The sequence below is a fragment of the Xyrauchen texanus genome, chromosome 9 (genome assembly GCF_025860055.1).
Source record: "Xyrauchen texanus isolate HMW12.3.18 chromosome 9, RBS_HiC_50CHRs, whole genome shotgun sequence".
In the NCBI taxonomy this organism is placed as follows: domain Eukaryota; kingdom Metazoa; phylum Chordata; class Actinopteri; order Cypriniformes; family Catostomidae; genus Xyrauchen; species Xyrauchen texanus.
In genome coordinates, this window is record NC_068284.1 from 16,663,807 (window position 1) to 16,688,953 (window position 25,147).

A 25,147-nucleotide genomic window follows, 5' to 3' on the forward strand; every position below is an offset into this window, starting at 1 on the left:
ATTTTAATGTGCAAAGTCATGCAATAAAATCTTATAAAATTCTCAGTTTTTCTCTTAATCAGCAGCAATATGTTATGAATTGAAGCAGACTATGTACAACCCAAAATATCCTATTGAAATATGGATCATATAACAAAACATGAGGCACCTTTTATCTCTTCCGTTAGTACAGCACAACTGTTACAACAGACATATTTCATATTGTTTTAGCTTAAAATAAAACCATCTTTACAATATCAAGTGACATGCCTTATGAGTCCAGACCGAACCCAACATACCAAAGTGATCAATAATTTAAAATAAATAATGAACCAACAATGTCATTCCATGTTTGAGAAGGGCTCTACTACTCGAACCCATTCATGTAAACATTTGGATTACAAAAGCAAAATAAAACTGCAACATGCAAATCAAGGCATTTGATTCATATGTCAATTTCAGAATGGCTCTTTTTGTTGTGCTCATTAATGACAAACATTACAATACAAGACTGACACAACAACAGTGGTGGTGAGTGCATTCCTTTGCGCTCCATTACATTTGAAGTGTAAAATAAGCACGATCACTTTGAAGTGTAAAATAAGCATGATCGCTTTTTGTGTGTGAAGACATAAAACACAAAACAGAAACGTGAATGTTACTCAGATGTTGAGCCTGAGCATACTTTGTTGTAATTCTAATTCAGTCACGAGAAGCAGCACTGTATATCGTCACCAGCCACTTCTTGAGCCTACCAAGATGGAGGCAATATTTGTTTTCCTACCAGCATTATATTCTGTCAGATTCCTGCAAAATGAAAAAGCAGAGCTCAACAAGAAGGATGGAACGATGGCCTGGGGCCAATGTGAGAGTTTTGGGCCAGCTGACTTGCCCTAATGGGGCAGTGCTGGTTGTCACTATGGCTGTGTCCAAAAGCTAAGGCCTTGATGTCTTACTGCCCAGTCAGTTAATTCACAGGCATATAAAGGCGAAACCTGTTTCGGACACCATTCCAAGGCACCATAACGTCATGTCTAATGACCTACAAATATTTCAAGTGAGCTTAAGACTAACACAAGCAAATATTTAGAAACTACAAAGATGATTTCTTTATATGTCATTCATTGAAAACAAATTAACCATATTAAATGAATTACTTTTTTTTAAAAATAATGCTTTCATCCACTTCATCAGACGCCATTTTTTCAACCAACCAACCAGCGAATCGCATGCATAGAAATTTGGAATAACAAAGTCAGCGAAGGCTGGATCTATAATGCCTTCAAAAACTGGCCAGATGAAGGCATCTCAGAAGACACGATGGAACACAGATTTAGGATTCAGACATGCCTTCCTACTTCCGTATAAAGTTTCCAAAGCAGCAATTTTTTAGCTTTCGGACAGTCAATATCTTGCGTTTGTTGATCAAGTCCATGTTTTCATGCCTTTCAAATGTAAAACATTTTTTTTGTGTGAACGTTGAACATTGTTGTTGTGAATTAAATATGTCGCCAGGTTGTGTTATCTAGCTGGCTAATAGAGATTATGTTTTTGCTGAAATATAAAATGTATGTACCTTATTTCTTTTTCGTAGCTGGGGCATTTAAAATGGTGCAAGGCAAGTAAAAATCTGCACTACTGTTCAAGCCAGCAAAAAAAATGTATCCTTATTGTTGAGCCCTAAAACGACAATCAAGAATCTCAATGTTGTCACCAATTCCTGTTTACCTCTCTAAGAGTCATTAGTGTGAGAGATCTGTTTCCACAACAATGTCTTGAGGTTGTTGAGAATGAGCGAGTGTTCCATTTCCATCTGCTCGGCTGAACCTTTGAGGGCCATGCAGGAGTACAGCTGCTTCTCTAGCTCTTCCTGTAGATGGAAGGGAACTCCTCGTAGGAGGTAATCCTTCAGTGCTCTACAAGCCCTGGCCAGGTTGGGCTGAGCCACCTCGGCCATGCAATGATGTTCAGCACGGTTGCATGAAGTCCTACAGTCTACACTGTAAACACAGTCCTCATCTTTCTCACAGCGCTGGAGGATCATGGCCTGTTTGAAGGCCTCTTCAGCTACCACACGCCGCCCATCCACCAATCTAAGGTCATGGCGATCGGTGTAACCAAAAGTACTGGCACTCATGTCACACATTAAGAAGCTTCCAAATGTACCGTGAAATATGTCTTCTATAAGTTCCAGCAAACCAATAAATATTTTGGCCTTGCGGGGCCATGAAGGTGTAAACCACTGGTCCATGCTTTGCCGCATACCTGTTGGGATCCACAGCTCCATGGGCCATGGAAGACTGAGTCCAAACAGTGGCGCATGGGGCACCCGTTCCACTACATACAGGTCCCCACAGAAACCTAAAAGTCTAGGAGTATGCTCACGGTCCTGGAGAACCACCGCAAGTAGAACCTCGTTGAGCTGCAGTAAAGCCCAAGCAGTCTTGGCCTCTGGGAGAGAGATATGGCCATCTTTGTTGCTGTCTGCCACAGAAAGAATCAGGGTCACCAAACTGGAGAGGTTTGCTTGCTGCCCAACTTTTGTCTACACAAAAACAAAAAGGGTGAGCAAAATATTAATTGTTAAATTGGCACATAATACGCTTACATGCGCAGTAATAATTGAACTACAGCTTGTTTTTGCTTAATCAAACAACAGTTTTCATCTGTTTTTCCAAATGTACATGATAGGTAATTTATTTTGAAGGAAGGACGTCACACATCACCTCATCATTTGGAGCAAGCATATGCACAATGCTAAGGCCAATTAAGGTGCAATTCATTTGTATACATGCTGGATGAAGCAGAGCTACTGTACAATCACATTATCTACGTCCGTTAGTCCAACTTGGCAAAAATCAGACTGGTACAATTTTAGTCAGACTAATGCATTTACATGAAATTATTGTTTTATTCCAACTGAAATGTAACTTTTAAAGTGTTAGTATAAGTACTGATTGATGTCATGAGTAATTGGCTAAAGGCATAATGGCATTCTATCATACTACTAGGGATGCACAGGTATAATTATTTTTGGCCAAAACAGTTTTTAACAAAAAACTTTTGGCAGATCCCAATATTTTGCCACTTACCTCATTTTGTCATTTTTCCTCAGGAATTCTGTGCACAATACTGAATGAAGTGCTGATTGCAGTCTATTTTTAAACTTTTAAGCTTTTATAATTGTGCAAGACCATATTGTGATTTCAGTCTAAACTAATGGTGTAGCCTTAATGGATACCATACCAATGTCTCCGAAGTCAAAGTTTTCTGGTTTCAAAGTGTTTTGGATGGTTCTACCTCATTGTAAGTGCCGCTTTTACAACTGTCACATCTGTAACAACATTTTTTCAGCAATGTGAGAACGAGAAAGAATAAAAATAAATGTTTTTAGCAGTTACAGAAATACTCAAACCAGCCTGTCTGGCACCAACTATCATGTCATGCTCCAAATCACTGAGATAAAAAAATTCCCCCATTCTGATGGTTGATGTGAACATTACCTGAAGGTCCTGACCCATCTCTGCATGATTATTATGCACTGCACTGGTGCCATGCGATTGGCTGATTAGATAATCCCATGGATGTTTGTTGGTGCCAGATGGGCTGGTTTGATCATTTCTGTAACTGCTGATCTGGGATTTTCACGACAACAGTCTCTAGAATTTACTCAGATTTGTGGCAAAAACAAAAACATCCAGTGAGTCACAGTTCTACGGACAGAAATGCCTTGTTGATGAGAGAAGTCAACAGAGAATGGCCAGACTGGTTAGAACTGGCAAAGTCTACGGTAACTCAGATAACCGCTCTATAAAATTGTGGTGAGAAGAATAGAATCTCAGAATGCTATTTTGAGATTCAGGTTGGTGCTGTTTTGGCAGCAGGAGGGGGACCTATATTTGGCAGGTGGTTTCTGTTGTGGCTGATCGGTGTATGTACACTGGGGCTAAAAGTTTTAAATAATGTTCAGATATTGCTGTTTCGGAAGGAAATTGGTACTTTAAAAGTGGCATTCAACTGATCACAAAGTATAGTCAGGACATTACTGATATAAAAAACAGCACCATCACTATTTGACAAAAGTCATTTTTGATCAAATCTAGACAGGCCCTATTTCCAGCAGCCATCACTCCAGCACCTTATCCTTGAGTAATCGTGCTAAATTGCTAATTTGATTCTAGAAAATACTTGCTATTATATCAAACACTGCTGAAAGCTCTTTGGTTTGTTAAATTAATCTTAACATTGTCTTTGTGTTTGTTTTTGAGTTGCCACCTTATGCAATAGACTTTGATGTCTAAAGGTCAATATTAGGTCAAAAATGGCAAAAAGAAATATTTCTCTAGAAACTAAATCATTGTTTTGATGAATTAAGGCTATACATGAAACTGCCAAAAAAATTAAGATTTCATACAAAGGTGTACACTACAGTCTTCAAAGACAAAGAACAACTGGCTCTAACAAGGACAGAAAGAGATGTAGAAGGGCAGATGTACAATTAAACAAGAGGATAAGTACATAACATTTGTACATTTGTGATATTTCATACAAATCCTGCAATTGATATAAATGAACTGATTTCAATGAAAAAAGAAACTACAATGCCAAAGAAACCAATGCATTTATAACAATGTCTATTGTACCTTTCAGTTGTTTTAGTGTAGAGGCTATGCTAGCTGGAATAATGCACTTGGGGTATGAACGTTATAGAAAGGTGCTAAACACTTGTTGGGACTTTGTGCTTTAACTGTGATAACCTTACTGTGTGACTTTGCTGTCAGTTCTGGGACACACTTCTAAAAACCAATAAAAGAATAGAAAAATAGTGTCCATACCTTCAAATGACTTGCAACCATCTTTTTGAACTTCTCTACAGAGGTTCCACGAGTGGGTTTGTCAAAGAGTGCTATCTCTTTCTTTGGCTCCAGTTCCTCTCCCAGCTCATAGTGCAAGACGTCACCAAGCTGACACTTAATGACACCATCCTGGTCACCCCAGCTGCCTGTATATACCTGAGAAATAAAGAGCAGAGGAGGAACACACTGTTAAGCTTGACATCAAGAAAACTGTTCTGAGATGTGTCATTTTAGGGCCCATGGGATCCAAGAATTATCTCAGGAGTCATACCTGATTGTTTGACTTGGTGGAGAGGCACCTTCTAAAGTACAGTGAGCTTTCTTCACATAGACTGCTACAGGCAGAGCCATCAATAATACCTTTACTGTATTTGTCACACTATCGGAAAGAGAAAAGCAGTTTAAATGAGCATTCAACTGACATTTCACCAATTGCGTTTGTGTTACAACTGCTCAAATACAGGCAAAAACATCTTTACCACATAAGCAGCAGGTGGCGCTGGAGTTAGATAGATACATGGACTTTCATCAGATTCCACAGTCTAATGCCATTCTACTGGTATTATATTAAGTCTTCTCAGTCAATGATATTGAAAGAAAAAATAGGTTTAACTGACCGAGAGGGCCATACTTACGATTATGTTTTTGCATTCTCGTCCTCTGCAGAGCTCAGTGTAAGTAGAGTATTGCACATACACAACCCAACTGCCCACAAACACCGCAAGCCATGTGAGGAAGAGATACTTCACTTGAATATAAGACAGGCGAGCCTGAGGAAGGATAAGCAAACAGTTAACATAAGAATGAGAACTTTAACCTTGTCAATGCTCGAAGTAAATGCAACACTTTACTGAGTGAAAGGAGTTTAGTATTTACTCTAGTGTTCTGTTCCCTAAAATTACACAATACAAAAAAGGCTGAATCAACACAGATGTCATCATAGAACAAATATTGTTACCTATGAAAGATTAAGCAGCTTAAAGTACCTTAACATTACAATACATGCCACCAGAGGCACCAAACTGGGGTGGGGTTTAAGACGAGTCTAAGGGCCCTGGACATACAAGTCTTTTCCTGCATGACTTTGTGGTAAATGACCACTTTTCACTGGTTAGAAGATTGGAAGACTACTCTTACTTGATGATCCCCTTAAGACATTCAGTGGTTTATCCCAAAAGCGCTCTTTAAGTGCTAAATGAGCTTTCCATTTGTACTTAAGATAGAAGGGGACCAAAAATCTTAACGGCTCCCCTGCATGCCATATACCAAGAGAAATACAACTAGCAACAGCCAGTTAACAACCATTTAATTTCTAATTACCAGCCAATGGGTCATGAAATGAGAACTGCACAAATCTGAGATTTAGAACAGCTAAAATAAAGGTCAACAATGATCCGATACACTAAGCAGCCTCATTTTAATTAAGTCCCATTTATAGACCACTTAAAAGTCCTTTTATTTGGATGAATATGTAAATATATATATACAAATATAAAGTAAATATAAAAGTATAACGTTTACTGGGTTAGTTGTACCAGCATTAGATCTAGTAATTGAGTACAAGCTAGTCATGTTGACACTAGTGCAAATACAGACTTTGCTGCTGATGTCACATGAAGCCAAAAACATAGGTTTCTTTAAGAATCAGAATAAGGCTACTGTTTGAGTATGTAACAGGAATTTGCCTTGGAAAGTTATTCCAGTACAAATCATAATACACAATATCCAAACATACAATTTCATATACATACAATATACAGTATTCAATATAAAATACAACACAATATGCAACACAGTATATATACTCCTGTATGTACCATGGTCCAAACTGAACATTTTAGTCCACTAGCCATGGTGGATGTTAGATGAATTTTTTTAACAGCGAATCAGATTTCTTACCGGCCAGTGTGTTATTGTAAACGGTTTTAAGGAATGAGGAAGCGGGAGATGGCAATTCCACTCAGGAATGACCCTTTTTTATTAAATAATCAAAAACTTAACAGCGCAACGGTGCAGCTTCAATTCAAACTCAAATAGTTCAGATAAGCACACGGCATCAGCCAACACACACAAACAGTTTCTCAACTGGGCTCTCCCTCGACTGCCGCTGTCTCCTCTCCTTAAAAGCCCAATCACTCCTCATTGAAACACAAGACGGGTTTTAAGCACAGGTGGCAATCATTTTCCACTCATCTCCCCCGCTTCACTCTCCACAGCATGGCGCTTGGCCACGCCCTCGCCTCCACCGCCTGACTCAGGCTGGGGAATTGTCCAGTCTTCCACCGACCCCCCCCCCCCGAGGAAATCAGCCACAGCCACCTGCGCCCCCGGGCCTGTGGACCACCTTGAATTTAAAGGGCTGAGGTGCCAGATACCAATGAGTGATCCACGATTTAGAGTCCTTCATGTGGTGGAGCCATTGAAGCGGGGCATGGTACGAACAGAGGGTGAAGGCCTTCCCAAGCAGATAGCATCGGAGAGTGAGGACCACCCACTTGATGGCCAGACACCAAACTATCGTTTTTGGACCTAGTCTCTCTTATTGAGAGTTTTCTGCTAATGTACAGCACGGGGTGCTCCTCACACTCCACTACCTGGGACAACACAGCCCCCAAACCCCTGTCCGATGCATCTGTCTGTAAAACAAAAGGGAGAGAGAAGTCAGGGGAATGCAACAGTGGACCGCCACAGAGTGCAGCTTTTACTTGTAAGAAGTAAGAAGTAAAAAGAGCTTGTCCATGAGCCCCTGAAATGTTGCCGGGCCCCAAACAAACCGAACAGAAGCGTAACGAATTGGTGTAAGCCGAACGGTGTGGAAAAGGCCACCTTTTTCTCGGGACATGTTAGTCAAGGGAATCTGCCAATATCCCTTTGTTAAATCCAGTGTTGAATAAAAAGGAGCCGCACCCAATTGATCGAGCAGTTCATCAATGCAGGGCATTGGGTACGCATACAATTTTTACACCGCGTTCACTTTTCTATAATCCACACAAACCGACCGGTCAATCTTAGGGACTAAGACAACCGGACTGGCCCAGTCACTGTCAAGCATAGCCCTCAATTCCTCCCGCAGTACCTTTTTTGTGTTTGGGTAACCGTACCACTACCCCTGGGAATGTTTCGAAATAGTGCTGTATGGGATTCGTACGCCCGGGAAGAGACGAGAACACATTGGAGAATTCTCTTTGCAACCTGGCAACCTCCGAGATTTGGGACGGTGAGAGGTGGTCTCCACAGGGAACCGGGGTGACTTGACTGTTAATTTTTAAACTCACATCCGGACCGAGCTCCTTCCTCTCTGGGACCACCATCGCCAAAGTCACGGGGACTGCCTCTCTCCATAGTTTGAGGAGGTTAAGTTGGTAAATCTGATGGGCTCCTTCCTCTATCCATACACATTACCTCATAATCAACTTCCCCGACTCACTGTGTGACCTCAAAGGGCCCTTGCACTTTGTGATTAATTTAAAGCTTGACATAGGTAGTAATACAATGACTTTTCCTCCTGTGTAAATTAGTCGAGCCCCCCTCTTATACAGCCAGGATTGGCATTCTTTAGCCTGTAGCAAATTCTCATGTGATAGCTGCCCCAATGAGTGAAGTTTTGCTCTCAGGTCAAGAACGTATTGAATTTAGTTTTTGCCGGTTGAAGGTCCCTCAACCCAATTTTCCCCCATGACACCTAAGACACCGCGAGGCTTACAACAATACAATAAATAAAATGGAGCGAGAGCCCCGTGGAGGCTTGTGGAACCTCTCGAACTGTGAATAATAGGTTCAAGCCACTTATCCCAATTCAGAGCATCTTTGTGCACTTATGAATCATATTCTTCAGGTTTTGATTAAATCATTCGACCAAGCCATCCGTTTGTGTGTCCGAATCGATTTATTACCTTATAATTTGTACAGTTTGTGTAGTGTACATGATATAAACGTAGTGCCTTTATCAACGAGGATTTCTTTCAGAATCCCCACTCTGGAGATTATTCTGAAGAGTGCCTCCACAAGACTATGTGCTGAAATTTTGCGTAGAGGCACTGCTTCCGGATATCGCATTGCATAATCCACAAGAAACCAACACAAAGAAATGGCCACGTGCCATCTGCTTTAATGGCTCGATGAGGTCCATACCAATTCTTTTGAAGGGGACCTTGTTCAAAGGAAGCAGGCGCAAAGGCGCTCTTGTGATGCCTGGCGAATTCACCAGCTGACATTCACGGCATGCCGCACACCACCTGCGAACATCTCCGTGAATACCCGGCCAATAGAAACAGGCCATAAGACTAAAAAGAGCCGGCTCAGAGATTTACTACTAACTAGGAATGTTCGCTTCCTTCTCAGTACTCGGCAATAATGATAACGGTTTTTGTTTTTTTAAACCCACATCAACAGTTTATTTCAATGTTATTTTCAAAATTGTTTCTAAATGAATTCATTTAATAAAACTTTAATCAAATGAAAACAGAACAATACATTTTCAACATATTATTGTATTATTATTTTTTTTTAAATGAGTTGGTTTTATTCATCACGTCACAATCCAAAATACAACATTATTTTTGTCAAATAAAGTGCTGCATAACAGAGCATCATAAGTATGAGATATTGGTTAAATATTATACAATTACTATTGATTTATTATTTTTAGTAGTAGTATTACAGTGAATGTTAGCTATACAGTAGTGATATATTTTTGTCATACTTCTTTCCATTTAAATTGACCTTTTATTTTGAAGAACTTTCTGTTTTTGTGTGTTTTAACGGTAAAATTTTCATCTCCGGAAAAGCTGGTTGCTACGTGACAAAAAGTGATTATTAAACTACAAACGGCTGTTATTTAAATAAATATGTAGTCTGTATGTAGTGAATTAGTGCTCTGTTCTCTAAATTAGCGCTCTGCTCACAGTCATCTGCTACAAACAGAGCGCCCGAGTGTGAGCCAAGGAGCTCGTAAGAGCAGCTGGCTTCAGCAGAACACCAGCTCCACACATTCACAGGCGCTCACATTTGAAGTCAGTGCACACAGCACATGCAAAGTACACTGCCGGCCAAAGGTTTGGAATAATATTCAGATTTTGCTCTAATGGAGAGAAATTGGTACTTTAATTCACCAAAGTGGCATTCAACTAAACAATGTATAGTCAAGACATTAATAACGTGAAAAATTACTATTACATATAAAATTCAGAACTTCTTAAACTACATCAAAGAGTTCTCTATAAAAAAATCCTCCACGTACAGCAATGACAGCTTTGCAGATCCTTGGCATTCTAGCTGTCAGTTTGTCCAGATACTCAGGTGACATTTCACCCCACGCTTCCTGTAGCATTTGTCATATGTGGCTGTCTTGTCTGGAACTTCTTACACACCTTACAGTCTAGCTGATCCCACAAAAGCTCAATGGGGTTAAGATCCATTACATTCTTTTCCAATTATCTGTTGTCCAACGTCTGTGTTTCTTTGCCCACTCTAACCTTTTCTTTTTGTTTTTCTGTTTAAAATGTGTCTTTTTCTTTGCAATTCTTCCCATAAGGCCTGCACCCCTGAGTCTTCTCTTTACTGTTGTAAATGAAACTGGTGTTGAGTGGGTAGAATTCAATGAAGCTGTCAGCTGAGGACATGTGAGGCGTCAATTTCTCAAACTAGAGACTCTGATGTACTTGTCCTCTTGTTTAGTTGTACATCTGGCCTTCCACATCTCTTTCTGTCCTTGTTAGAGCCAGTTGTCCTTTGTTGTTGAAGACTGTAATGTACATCTTAGTATGAAATCTTAATTTTTTTTTTTTTGGCAGTTTCAAGCATTAAATAGCCTTCATTCTTTAAAACAATGATTGACTGATGAGTTTCTAGAAAGCAGTTTCTTTTTTTGCCATTTTTGACCTAATATTGACCTTAAGACATCCCAGTCTATTGCATACTGACACAAAACAAACCAAGACAATGTTAAAATTCATTTATATCAAACACAGCTGAAAGCTCTTTGGTTTGTTAATGACAAGTGATTTTCTAGTACCAAATTAGCAATTTAGCATGATTACTCAAGCACAAGGTGCTGGAGTGATGGCTACTGGAAATGAGGCCTGTCTAGATTTGATCAAAAATGACTTTTTTTCAAAGTGTGATGGTGCTGTTTTTTACATCAGTAATGTCCTGACAATACTTTGTGAGCAGTTGAATACTACTTTGGTGAATTAAAGTACCAATTTCCTTCTGAAACAACACAATCTGTACATTATTCCAAACTTTTGACCGCCAGTGTATATATACAATGATCAGCCACAACAATAAAACCATTGACAGGTGAAGTGAATAAAATGTATTATCTAGTTACAATTGAACTTGTCAAAGGGTGGGATATATTAGGCAGCAAGTGAACAGTCAGTTCTTGAATTTCATGTGTTGGAAGCAGGAAAAATGGGCAAGCGTAAGGATCTGAGTGATTTTGACAAGGGCCTAATTGTGATGGCTAGACGAATGGGTCAGAGCATCTACAAAATGGCAGGTCTTGTGGGGTGTTCCTGGTATGCAATGGTTAGTACCTACCAAAAGTGGTCCAAGGAAGGACAACCAGTAAACCGGCAACAGGGACATGGGCAACCAAGGCTCACTGATGTGCGTGGGGAGCAAAGGCAAGCCAGTCTGGTCCGATCCCACAGAAGAGATACTGTAGCACAAATTGTTGAAAAACGTGAAAGGTGTCAGCACACAAAGTGCGTCTCAACTTGCTGTGTAGCCACAGACCAGTCAGAGTGCCAATGCTGACCCTTGTCCACCACCGAAAGCACCTACAAGGGGCACGTGAGCTTCAGAACTGGACAATGGAGTAATGGAAGAAGGTGGCCTAGTCTGATGAATCACATTTTCTTTTATATCATGTGGATGGCCGGGTGCGTGTGCATCGTTTACCAGGGAAGAGATGGCAGCAGGATGCACCATGGGAAGATGGCAGGCCGGCTGAGGCAGTGTGATGCTCAGGGCAATATTCTGCTGGGAAACCTTGGGTCCTGGCACTCATGTGGCTGTAACTTTGACACGTACCACCTACCTAAAGATTGTTATTGTTCAGTAACGGTTTGAGGAACATGACTGAGTTCAAGGTATTGAGTTGGCCTCCAAATTCCCCATATCTCAATCCGATTGAGCATCTATGGGATGTGCTGGACCAACAAGTCAGATTCATGGAGGCCCCATCTCACAATTTACAGGACTTACATGACCTGCTGCTAACGGCTTGGTGCCAGATACCAAAGGACACCTTCAGAAATCTTGTGGAGTCCATGCCTTGACGGGTCAGAGCTGTTTTGGCAGCACGAGGGGGACCTACATGATATTAGGCAGGTGGTTTTTATGTTGTGGCATTAATCGTGCTTAAATGTTGAAGTGTATTTTTGATGGAAGTTTAACTTCTCTGGAAAAACAGTTTGCTACATGGCCCAGTGTGATCGTTAAAGTGTAAATGCTGTAATTTAAACAAATTATATAAAAATAACACTTTAGAGTGGATTAGTGCTCTGCTCTGTCATCTCTCATACAAAGCGAATGATTCTCATAGTCTGTGGAGTTTCCAGTGTATGAACGTTCTGCTTCAAGTTCATGCAGCTCATACAGACGAAGATTGCAGTATTTTGAGGTTTAATAATGACAGTAGTCCATATCACGATTTTAATTTGTTTAGATGTGCGTTTAAGTGTAAAAGGAGCAACAGAGCACAGGCTCAAGCATGTGAGCATTTGGTGCAACCACTGGTGGTGGTTGAGGAGATTCCCCCTATACTATGTAAAGCGCTTTGAGTGCCTAGAAAAGAACTATATGAATGTAAGGAATTAAGGCATATGACCGGGTCTCCCAGGAGATACTGTGGGAGGTGCTGCGGGAGTACAGGGTGGGGGGGTCCCTTCTTAGGGCGATCCAATCCCTGTACGTCCAAAGTGATAGCTGTGTCCGGGTCCTCAGCACAAAGTCATGTTCGTTCCATGTGGGGGTTGGTCTCCGCCAGGGCTGCGCTTTGACACCAATCCTGTTTGTGATATTCATGGATAGGTTATCGAGACGTATTCGGGGTGGGAAAGGTGTGCAGTTCAGTGGTCTGGGGATCTCATCCCTATTTTTTTGCAGATGATGTTGTCTTCATGTCATCATCGGTCCGTGACCTTCAGCTCTCACTGGATCGCTTGGCAGTCGAGTGTGAAGTGGCTGGGATGTGGATTAGCACATCTAAATCTGAGGCCAGGAAACCGATGGAGTAGTACCTCTGGGTAGGGAAGGAGGTATTGCACCAAGTGAAGGAGTTCAAGTACCTCGGGGTCTTGTTCACGAGTGAGGGGACAATGGAGCATGAGGTAGGGCAGCGGGGCGGTATTGCACTCGCTCTATCGCACCGTTGTCACGAAAAGAGATCTGAGCCGGAAGGCAAAGATCTCGATCTACCGGTCAATTTTCGTTCCTACCCTCACCTATGGTCATGAAGGCTGGGTAAGACCGAAAGAACTAGGTCGCGAGTACAAGCGGCCGAAATGGGTTTCCTCAGAAGGGTGGCGGGCTTCTCCCTTAGAGATAGGGTGAGGAGCTCAGTCATCCGTGAGGAGCTTGGAGTAGAGTCGCTGCTCCTTTGCATTGAAAGGAGCCAGTTGAGGTGGTTTGGGCATCTGGTAAGGATGCCCCCTGGGCACCTACCTTGGGAGGTGTTTCAGGCACGTCCAGCTGGGAGGAGGCCTCGGGGAAGACCCAGGACTATGTAGAGATATTACATCTCCACACTGGCCTGGGAATGCCTCGGGGTCCCCCAGTCAGAGCTGGTTAATGTGGCTCGGAATAGGGAAGTTTGGGGCCTCCTGCTAGAGCTGCTGCCCCCGCGACCCGACTTTGGATAAGCGGTTGAAGACGGATGGATGGATGGGAATAGTTATGCATCTTATTATTTGTAATATCGCTTATCTACATTAGGGTTTTCTGTGTTAAATTTTATGTAATTTATTTAATGTTTATTGCATTTTACTACAATGTTACCCCAGTGTGCCGTGAAAGAATGTCATGTGCGCCGTGGAAAATTATCAGATTCCACAAAATAAATAAATGCATTAGATTCATAAAATTCATAAATATATTATTTCAGGGATGCAAACTCCTCACTTTTTGGCGAAATTTGCCATTTTTAAACCATAATTTGTGATTGTGAAGAGCAATGATTATTGTGCAAAAGTGAGTGATATTTCTACGTGTAAAGGGTCATCACTTGACTCGAGTCAGCACTGCAGAATACATTGAAGTCTATGAAGTGTCGGCACTTTACACATAAATACATACTTACATACATAGATTTTTACTAAAACTTGCAAAAATTGCAAGTTCACTCACTTTTTGGAGCCCAGTTGAATTTTATTTAAATACAATTGGACACTGAATTTTTATATTTTATTATTACGATAATTATATTTGTTTTGTAGAATAGTCATATATTTTTGTCGTATTTATTTCACCTGAAGCTTTTATTTTGGCAGAACACTGAAAGTAAACTGCAGTGTCAGTGTTTATTTGACAGTTTGCAATTTTGCTCATTACAAATCTTGCAAAACACTGTCACCTCCTTTTCTCTGATGCAGAGTCCCATATAAAAAAAAAAATTATAGAATAACTTACATTTACATATGTTTGGAATTGCGTGAATGTGTGAATCTGCAGCGCTTTGCTTTAATTTAAGCGAACTGCTCTGAGACCACTGAAAAGAGCGTATCATGATCCCCGCATGTGCGCACAGAATGGCGAGTCACCCGTAAAGGGCACACATAACCATGTTACAGAATTGTCATTTTTGTGTGAACTATTCTTTTACCTCTGCTATATTATCATAGATCTTAAAATGACCGGTCTTTGTAAAAGACAGATGTTGTTACCTTAGGTTCAAATGTAAGAGATTTAAGACCGGTCTATCCCTATATTTAAGAATGTGACTCATATAAAGTAGGGGAAGGACACATTATGTAATGCTGCTGTAATTGCAAGCTCAGGTTTTATTTTCTTTCCATGACTTAGAAATAACAGTTAGCCTTTATAGGAGAAAACTGTAAGGTGTATTTCAGTAACTATGGAGTTTATGGCTGGTAGGTAAAATACTGGTTTCCATCAGATGTGATTATAGGTTAGTCTCCCTGTAGGCCTCAATGACTGAAAGTCTAAATTAGATTTGTCTGAAATCTTCTCTCTTGTGACTTGTCCATCAGTCAAGCCGACAGCCTCTCATAATTACACTCATATGATGCTTGGAGATCCAGTAAATTGAGACCACACCTCACTGTCTAGTTCTGTGTGTGAGTTCATATAAAGGAGGTGCTTAGAACCTGATGCCACATTTCTTTAAACAATTTTCTACTAACTTACGGAGTCAACAACAACATTATTATCTAAGGAATGCAATACAGACACTTTGGAAAGCTTCCACAACGTAAGAATATGCTTCCAATATAATGGAACAACCTGAAACACCAGATTATAAACATCCTTGTCTTTTGAAAGCTCGTTTTTCCAGTTCTTAAAGGGATAGTTCACCAAAATGTTTTTAACTTATCATTTACTCATCCTCATGCCATCCCAGATGTGTACAAGTTTCTTTCTTCTACTGAACACAAACTAAGATTTTTATAAGAATGTCTCTTTTAGTGCAAGTGAATGATGACCAGACCTTTGAAGCTGCAAAAACCACAAAAAGGCAGCTTAAAAGACATCCATAGGCTCCAATGATTAAAATATGTCTTTTGAAGCAATGCAGTCACTTTGGGTGAGAACCAGATCATTAAGTGAAAGAGGAGATTTATAGTAAAAAAAGGATTGAAATATTGATCTGTTTCTCACCCACGCCTATCGTATCGCTTCTGAAGATATGGATATAATCACTGGAGTCATATGGATTACTTTTATGGTCCCTTTATGTGATTTTCACCATTCACCATGGACATTCAGAGATGAAATATTCTTCTAAAGAGTTTGTTTTCAGCAGAAGAAAGACGTACACATTTGGGATGGCATGAGGGTGAGTAAATAGAACATTTTTATTTTTAGGTGAACTATCCCTTTAACTAGCGTTACCTGCTGAGAGACTTCTTTGGTCCAACAGCTTCACCTAAACAACCATACTGGTTGAAAAGATTTTTTTTTTTTTTATTATTTATTTTTTCTCTTAAATGGTAAACACTGTGGTTATGCTGGTCACAATCTAAACCATAACCAAATCACAAACCAGTATGATGTAAAAGTATTCATGCTTGTCTAATCTGTTCTTTTCAGCAGGATCATCAACTTCTGAGATTTTTTAAAAAGTCAATACAGAGGTTTAAATCCTCTGTTTAAATGTAATAGTAAAATCATGTCTTAATTATGAACTAAAACAGAAGACACATATAAGTTAAAAGAAAAGCACTGTCCAGATGTCACAGATGAGGTAATAAGTCACAGAAGAAAATGGCTGAATCACAGTACAAATGTCTCAATGGAGCATTTTTCAAACTAGGCCAAATCCTGCCAAATCTAGCTAGCCTGTAAATTTCAGGAGCAGACATGTCAGTGAGGACTATGAGTGTGGTGTCATTGTCTAAGTACAGAGTTGTAAATCTATGACAAGCCGTTTCCCCTCTGAACAAACCCTATTCCATATGAAAATAACTGCTGCAGACCGTGGCTCGTGATACTGCCTAATTAACTGCTTTGGCATCCAACAGCCTCAGCCTTGAAGAATTATCTTAGGAGAAGTTATTCCAAACATTATTTAGTACACTTTGCTTCATTCACCAAATATGCATAAGATTTGTCACTTCAATAAAAGGCATTATTTAAACTGGACAATTCATGGTGAGCTTAATCTACCGGCACCCAAATTTGCAAACCAAATAGGTCACACCCTCAACTTAAATTTTCTGATTAAGGGTAAATATAATGTCTAGCATTGATATCTCAAAGAACTAGTGTACTCATGCAGTTGTTGCCCTGACATTCAAATCTAACAAACCAGAATCTAAAGTCAACATAATATCAAAACAGATGCGATTACATTTCGTAATGCATTCTCCTGGTCCTGTTGTACTATACAATTTATCAGAGCATATTTAAAAGAAAAAATGTCTTCATAACTTTCGTTAAAATCTAATAACTTGCTCTCCCTTTAAAACATATTTTCTTTTCAACTGACATCACATAGCCTAGGTTACAGGCAAGAGGCTGCTGTTTTATGTTAACCAATAACCAGATGGCTATGTTTGATACTTCTGTTGTGTGCAATGCAGCCTTTCTAAAAATCTTGCCAATAGTTAAAAGTAGAGGTCGACCGATATTGTTTTTTTCAGGCCGATGCCGATCTTTTGAAATCCGGGTCGGCCGATTAATGCTGCCGATTTATTTTGGCCGATATGTGCTTGTTTTTAACCTCTTATTTGAACCTCTTATTTGAAAGATAAAATGTAACACACATAATTACTTAAGATAGACAACATTTCTCAACAAATACATTGATTGAATACTTGACCAATCTGCACTTGTACACTTAAATTAAAAATGTATAATGTAAAAACATATCGTATAAATAATGTATAACAAATATATTAAATAAACAAAGCAGGTGTTACGAACTGCTCCGAGACACGAAGGTTGAGATCCAAATGCAGCTTTAATTAAGGGGCAATCCAGACACGTAATCCAATATTCAGAGCATCCAAGAGAAGCACAGGCATAACTAGGGATGGGTATCATTAAGGTTTTAATGGTATTACTATCTTACCAATACTGCTTATCGATCCGGTACTTTAACGGTATTCTTAACTGTTCTATATATATATATATATATATATATATATATATATATATATATATATATTTTTTTTTTATTTTATTTCAGGAAGGTCTACTAACATTACTGTTCAGGTGTGGTCTAAAAAGAAATCTAATAAAGTAATCAATTGTAAAATAACACTGCATAGTTTATCATAGATTAATGCTTATTAATGCAGAAGTTATTCATTCAAGAGCTGTAAGTGATTTTCTCTTTGCCTTTTGTTGTTTGATTCGCAGTGGCTCAATCGTCACATGTTTAATAGACTGCTTCCCCTTTAAGACCGAGTCTAATAGGCTCCTGATGCGCCATATTTTCTCCCAACTATTTCCATAACTACGTCCATTTAAGGCATAAACTGTGTTTAAGTGAATCTCCAAGCCTGTCGTTTTGACATATTTTTGTATATAGTTGATCGTTTAGATGCATGAAACCCAAAGTAGCCTATACTTTGCTTGTCTCTTTGTGGTGTGTTTCGAGCTGCACGCTTTGGGAACGTACATCTCTAGCTCTTTTTATTATTAAACGCGTCCCGCAATTTAGCAACAGTAGCTAGACTGTATTTGACAACAATCACCGATCGTGCTTATTCTGACGTTAAGTTTGAGTTTTAGGGAGAAATGTCAGTGCACCGCTGTGAAGGGAAGGAAGTTGTGCTAGACAGAATGCGACTTATGTATAAATATTCTTTTTATAATCTTTGGAAGGCGAAATCTAAAATAAAATCAGACTAATAATCACAGATCTAAACCAGGCTACGTTTGAATGTTTAGTTCTGTCACTCATTATGCTGGGCTCGTGTTGGGCTCGTTTTTGTGCTCGCTGTGGCACCGCGTGAGCGAGATCTCTCTCTCTCTCTCTCTCTGACTGCGAATAGCTAAATTGCATCACAGACAAATGGTTTCATATTATTATAACATAGAAATGGCTGGAGAGATAAAATAACTCTCTCTTTATAGCAATAATAAATGTATTTTCTTAATTTCTCCAGTACCGACAGCAGAACCGGTAACGTCCGAGCTTACCAAAGCCAGTCCTTCAATAGCCTATAGTGCGTTGGTATCTTTTTTTTATTACTTATTTCTCTGCATTGAGTGACAACCCTCTCAAATATAAGACACACAAACAGAACAAATAAAAGTCTCAGATTCACTGTCTGTAATTGCAAAATTCTTGCTTCCTTATTGTGACATGATAGCAACCCTTCTGCTGTGATAATGCAACTTCAACTACGCTATCAATATCCAAAGTAGCCAAACGTCATGTCAACTATCGCGTTTGTCACGTTTTTTTCTTGAAGTTGGCAGTAACATATCAAAAGTTTTTAATTAAATCTAAAGAAGTTATACAAATTTAATCCTTACTGTTTTCTCCAAGGAATTTAGCTCCTTCCTTAGGCACTGGATGAGGTCTGTTCACTCTGCTGGAAAATGACTCAAGGGGCAGTGTGCGTCGAACACGTGTTCCACAACAACACTAAGCTGCCCACAGATGCGCCTGCCTAATAATCGGCTTGATATGCGTGGATATTGGCCGATGCCGATTATGTAAAAAATGCAAAAAATCGGCCGATTAATCGGCCGGCCGATTAATCGGTCGACCTCTAGTTAAAAGTAATTTAACGTTAATGTAATAAAGGTCATGGCAATAAAAGCAAATAACTATAGATTTAAACATGAAGCGTTGCTATTGGAATGCACACTTTTCACAATCCGATAAATTATTGATAGATAAATTCAATTTCCACACTTTTTTCTCATTGAATATCCCATTTCACTCAGAAATGTCACACTACAGAAACAGAATGGTTTGTGAATCCCATTTCATATAGACTTTAAAGGGCACCTATTATGGTTTTTCAAATATTACCTTTCACATAGTGTGTTATATGGCTGTTTCAAAGTTCAAAGTTTCAAAAATCAAAGTGCACAACAAATGGTGTTTTTGACTCCCAAACAAAAGAACCGATTCTGAACACCTGAAACGAGTCGTTAGTAATTCTATACTTACTTCCTGTACTAACCTACGTAATTTGGTAACAAAAAACCCACCTCTGGTCTTCACTGGCTGCTCGCAAACAGCTTTGACCCGACCTCAAGCACTGCACTAAGCGGTTGACCAATCATAACAGACTGGGACATCTGACCAATTAGAACAGAGTAGGCTCTCTGAAAGGAGGAGTTTAAATTGAATCCTATAGAACGGATCACTAAACGAGTCGTTTTTGACACTGGGAAAAAAAGGTAATGCTGCAATTTAAATTATGACTTTGGATGCATGTAAATCTATTGTATGAGATCTTTAAAACAAAATTAGGCACGTTTCAAAACCATAATTCAAATAACCATTAAAGCTGAATTATGTAATTTTTCTATGTTAAAATAAAAAAACTATTTAAATAGTTAAAATAAAAATATTAGTTAGCCATTCATAAGCAACTTTTCTCGAAAACTAAGCACTGCGTTTCAGTGGGGCTATGAAAATTTCTGTTTGTTTTGCGCAACCTATTTAGAACCGCATCAACAATGTTACTCGGTGTGAGTTTGGGGCCGGATTATCTCTTTGTTTGACCAATGGAAGACGGGGGCTGTATTCAGAAACTGTTTTGTAAACAAAGTTTATATTCGCAGTTCCCACTAATAACCAATGGGGGAAAAGTACTTTGTTTGATTGTCAAATGACTGTTGTGGTTGTGGTATATGGAAGGAAGGGGTTATGATTTTCATAGCCCCAAGCAGCCTTCCAACTGTGGGCCCTCTTTCACTGCTCAGAAATAGCGTCAAAAGTGATTTTAAATAATAATTTTGAAATTTATCCGAACAACCATTGTAGCCAAGTAGATTCAACTAATACAGTAATATAAAAAAAAAGATATATCTATATTTGACATTATTGTGAACAAGTTCACTCACTTATATTTTCAAACCCAGTTAATATTATTATAATTGTCCAGTCATATTTATTACTATACAATATCCTGAATTATTATTATTATTGTGAGGTTTTGTTTTATAAAAGATACATATATTTCTATTGTATTTACTTCACCTAGACTCTAGAGCTTGGCAGAACACTGAAAGTGCATTGCAGCGTCAGTGTGTATTTGACAGTTTGTCGCCACCTCTATTTCTTGGATACTGCATCACGTTTTTAGATTTGTATAATGACTTTTAAACAGCATCAAATGTTTGAAATTGTGCAAATGGGTAAACATGCAGCACTTTGCATTCAGAATGCACATGAACCGAGACTGCCGAACAGCGTATCATGAACCCTGCGCATGAACATCGCGTCAATCATCACCCCGTTGCCATCAGACTTGGGGCCCCATATATTGTATGCATGAAAATCCTTTGTCTAAACAAAGGCAGGGTTGAAAAATAAAGTAGGCTATCCCTCCAGGCCAACCACTTCCATATATCCACAAGTCAACAGTGAGTCCATTGTGTACTTGTATCACAGCTCTCTGACACCAGATGAATTTGATGCGCCACATGCTTGTCTGTTCTTACTCATTGTGCCAAATGCTTGTCTTGAAACATTCTGCTGAAATGGCCTGGTATTTCCAGACTACAGTGAGCATTCTCACGTGGAAGCACTAGCTCTGGAACTGTCAGCACTGAGCTTGAGTCAATTTATCATGTTGCTGTATAATTCTGATGTGATTCACTCAAGCACATGCACGCCTTCATTTTCACATTTTTGATACAGCTGTTGTGTGTCATTGAGTTATACCTCACTGCAATTCATGGGTTACACAAAATTATTCATCCTTGCAAGTGACTGTGTCTGTCTCTGCTTACAAAAAAGCAGTGCATCAAAGCACATCATCAAACCATAACCTGTTTTGGAAGAAAAACAGAATAAGCAAGTGAACTGAACAAACTCGAAAAGGAGGGTGTACCTTTCAAAAGGATTTCAGATAATGAAACCAAAAAATCTGCAAAGGACAGAGACTGATGATAAGAGAGCAGAGACAAAAGAAGGCGTGAACAAGAGTTTGAAAACATTAAACTAGAAAGTGTGGGAATGCATTAAGAAAAAGGTACAATGGGGCTAAATGTCAGCCAGGGAAAAAGGCACATTTGGTTTTCTTTTCTTCCAAAACCCCAAGCAGCAACAAAAACTAGAAGAGTACCTTCCTTAACACCAGTTAGTGCAAAATATTCCTGATCCATGAGGTCATCCATCGCATGCAATGTCTAAAGTTTGATTTTGCTGTAATGTGATCTAATATTTTTAAAATGTAGCAAATTTATGTTACTAATAAGAATCCCTGAAACTATCACATTCATTTTGAGACAAAATACATATTTGTCATTTCCAGGTTTTTTTCTTCAAGGTGTTTAGATAAATAATACATAAAAAAAGTGAAAGGGATAGTATTTGGCGTTAAAAAATAAATAAATCAAAACCTGTTGCAGGGGCTAAAGACCCATAAAGGTTTAGCTCTTTTGCAGTATCATGCATGTTGTTTTGTTGCAAATAGTTGTTTTGTGTGATGTCACCATTAGGGTGATCAGTCTCCAATTTGGTCAAGTTGGACCCTGTCGACTAATTCTTTGTGCATCTGCAGTTAAAGTGCAGGTATATATGCATTTCTGTGGAGAATTAAGTTTAATGACTGACCTAGATCAGTTATGATCTTTACTTGAGCTGTGCTGTTGTTTGATCTAAAATTGAATCAATTCAAGAAAATTATTAACAACAGTAGAAACAACCATATTTAAATAGAAAATCTGAGTTAAGTCTACTAGCATCTAGTTAAATTAACCTAAATAATTAAGTTCATTCTATATAAACACCAAGTTAATTTAACCTCGTTACATACGTTTTGGAGACCTCATCACTCAATTCAATTGAGGGAACGAGTTTGCTCAATCAAATAAGTAGAGTCAACTTATTAGGTTTTCAGTGAATAACTACTGTCCCTATATTTTTAAACAATATCACTTTAACCCCCCTAGGGGTCTTTTACACAAAATGTGTGGGCCTTTTACCCCAAGTGGCTCCCTCGCCACATTTTAAAAAAATAAAAGTAATCATTTTAAACAAATCAACCTTCGGTTATTATTATGGAAGGTTTCTCCATCAATATTCAATAAAAAGTATTTATTTGTTTTCAATCTTGATACACTTGGTGTGCCTATAGCCCCATTGTAGCCTACCGCAACACAAATTTGAACCAAATAATCACTGATAACAGCATTAGCAGAGGACAAGTTCTTGATTTGGGCATACGATACCTTGTTATTTTCTTAATAACGGAAATTATATTGTGTCTAACAACCTTAAAATACCAAGCTTGGTGGATGATATTTTAAAAACCATAAACAATGATCCACAACCTTTTACATAGGCTAGTAATAAACAAACACAGTGCACAGAGTGTCTGCTGTATGGCAGTAAGCCTGGCTTCTCTTTTTTTAAGCTCCTTAGTAATATTGTGGACTTGTGCTGGCTGCTATGGCACTACAGACCCAGTTTAAATTCATCCTGTGAACATCCTGTGAATTCTGTGTTGGGATAAACAGCCCATGGCAACCTCTGTCGACTCAATGGTAAATAAAGGTTTCCCCATATTATAGGAGAAGCAAATGCTAAAGATACAAATGGAACTCCCGATTTTCCAAGAATATCCATGGTAAGTGTTGTCTGTCGTGTGTGCAAAAGCATGCAGTGATGAGTTTATTCAGTCGGGTACATTAAAAGGGAAGTGCATTAGTGCTGATGTTTCGGGCAGCAGCTGCACCGTTTTCGCCGACGCATTAAAATATATAAATTAAGAACAGTCAAATTAAAACGGTAGTCAATCACATTACTGCTAAAATCCAGTCTCACTACGAATTGGAGACTGGAAACTACACACGGTGATATGATCGCTGTAAACAATTGTCAAAAAATAATAAATATGCATTTGCAAAATAACTATTACCTGAAAATGAAAGGTCTTTGACATCCAGGCCCGTGAAAACAGACCCCTCGCCATTGCAGACATGTATCATTTCAAAGACTGGTTTTATCTTGAGCGAAGAGACTCCATATGCCGAATAAGAAAATGAAATATCGTCCAGCGAACTTTGGGAGATTTGCCTTGTGTTCGGCGTTACATGTACAGTACCCGATGTCCATACACAGACTTCCTCAAGGCTACGATGTATATTTATTCTAGGAAATCATGTTATTCGCGTCGTCTCTGTGCTTTCAAGTGCAGCTGCTGTAAAGCCACGAGACAACGGCATGTCATAGGCGCAGGCGTTTACTATTTCTGCCGACTACAGTCGTGCGTTTTTATCCCTCGAGAAACCTGTGCGTCATGTTTACTGGCGCCATCTAATGAAAATTGTACATGATAACATTTGCATAGGCTAATACAATTTAGAGAGTTATCATTTGCTAATGTAAACACCTCGAATCAAAAAATTTAAGTTTTCATTTGTGTCTGTATGTTACAATATTTGTCTCTGACTGTGTATCCCTGCTGAAAACACCAGCTAAAATAGCTGGTCAGGCTGGTTTTAGAGGGGTTTTGAACACATCTTTTTTTTTAGCTGGTCAGGCTAATCTTAGCTGGCTTGAGCTGGTCTTAGCTGTTCTCCCAGACGACAAGCTGTGTTCAAAATCCGTCTAAAGCCAACTGACCGGCCTGGCTAGGCTGGGTGACCAGCCAAAACCACCCAACCAGCTTAGGCTGGTTTTAGATGGTCTTTTCAGCAGGGTCTTTTTTTTGTTATATTAGTATATGGTTTCTGACTGCTGTTGTGGTAAACAGTCCAAATTTGAGCCTCAAAATATGGTACATATTTCTTTGAAAACTGAAATCTAGATCTGTATTTTGAACTATCATCTTTGGTGTTTTTTTTTTCCTTCCATGTAAGTCATTTTCTCATACCTTCAGTTTTGCAAAACAGTTCCTTTTATTAATTCAGTTCTGTTGAATGTGTTATGTAATGACTTCTGAGATACTTGACATATGTGTTTTGTTTGGTGGAATTTATTCTAATTTAAATCTGGCTTTCTGATGGATAATGCATATTTTTTGTCAAAGTTTATACACTAAATTAACTATCATTTTGAATAGTAGCTAATGTTTATTGGGGATATACAGAAGAAATGTGTGCAAAAAATTGTGTCATGGAGTTGCAATCATGGTCAAAGGTCTCCAAGTGAGTCTTTCACAAGGCTGGATAGGCTTAAATCTGGATTATGGATCTTAAAGGGCTAAGTCTTATTTGTATTATTATTTTTATTTTGTTGCTGTATCAGTACACTCATAAATGACCCTTAATACTTCTATGTTATCTGCTTCAATTAACACATCATTTCAACAAGCAATAGCTTAGACAAAAGTGTATTTTCACTTCTTTTCACCAGATTGGACTCAATCAGAAGTTTTTGTGTGGAGAACAAGGAAAATCTAGGGGGCAAATATTGGTATTGGAAAGCACAAAGCAGTGCGGTATACTTGTCCAAATGTAAGCAGTATTGCAGAAACACTCTG

The 25,147-nt window shown here is 39.0% G+C and overlaps 1 protein-coding gene across 1 annotated transcript; it reads right to left on the reverse strand.

Moving 5' to 3' along the window:
- Positions 1–43: 43 nt before the first annotated feature.
- On the reverse strand, positions 44–23,889 carry dipk1aa (divergent protein kinase domain 1Aa). The gene is made up of 5 exons (XM_052133643.1): positions 23,582–23,889; positions 5,471–5,605; positions 5,107–5,214; positions 4,815–4,991; positions 44–2,524 (listed from the first exon to the last, which is right to left on the reverse strand). The coding sequence occupies exons 1-5, from the start codon at positions 23,642–23,644 to the stop codon at positions 1,712–1,714; spliced, it is 1,296 nt and encodes a 431-aa protein (XP_051989603.1). The 5' UTR covers positions 23,645–23,889; the 3' UTR covers positions 44–1,711.
- Positions 23,890–25,147: the final 1,258 nt, after the last annotated feature.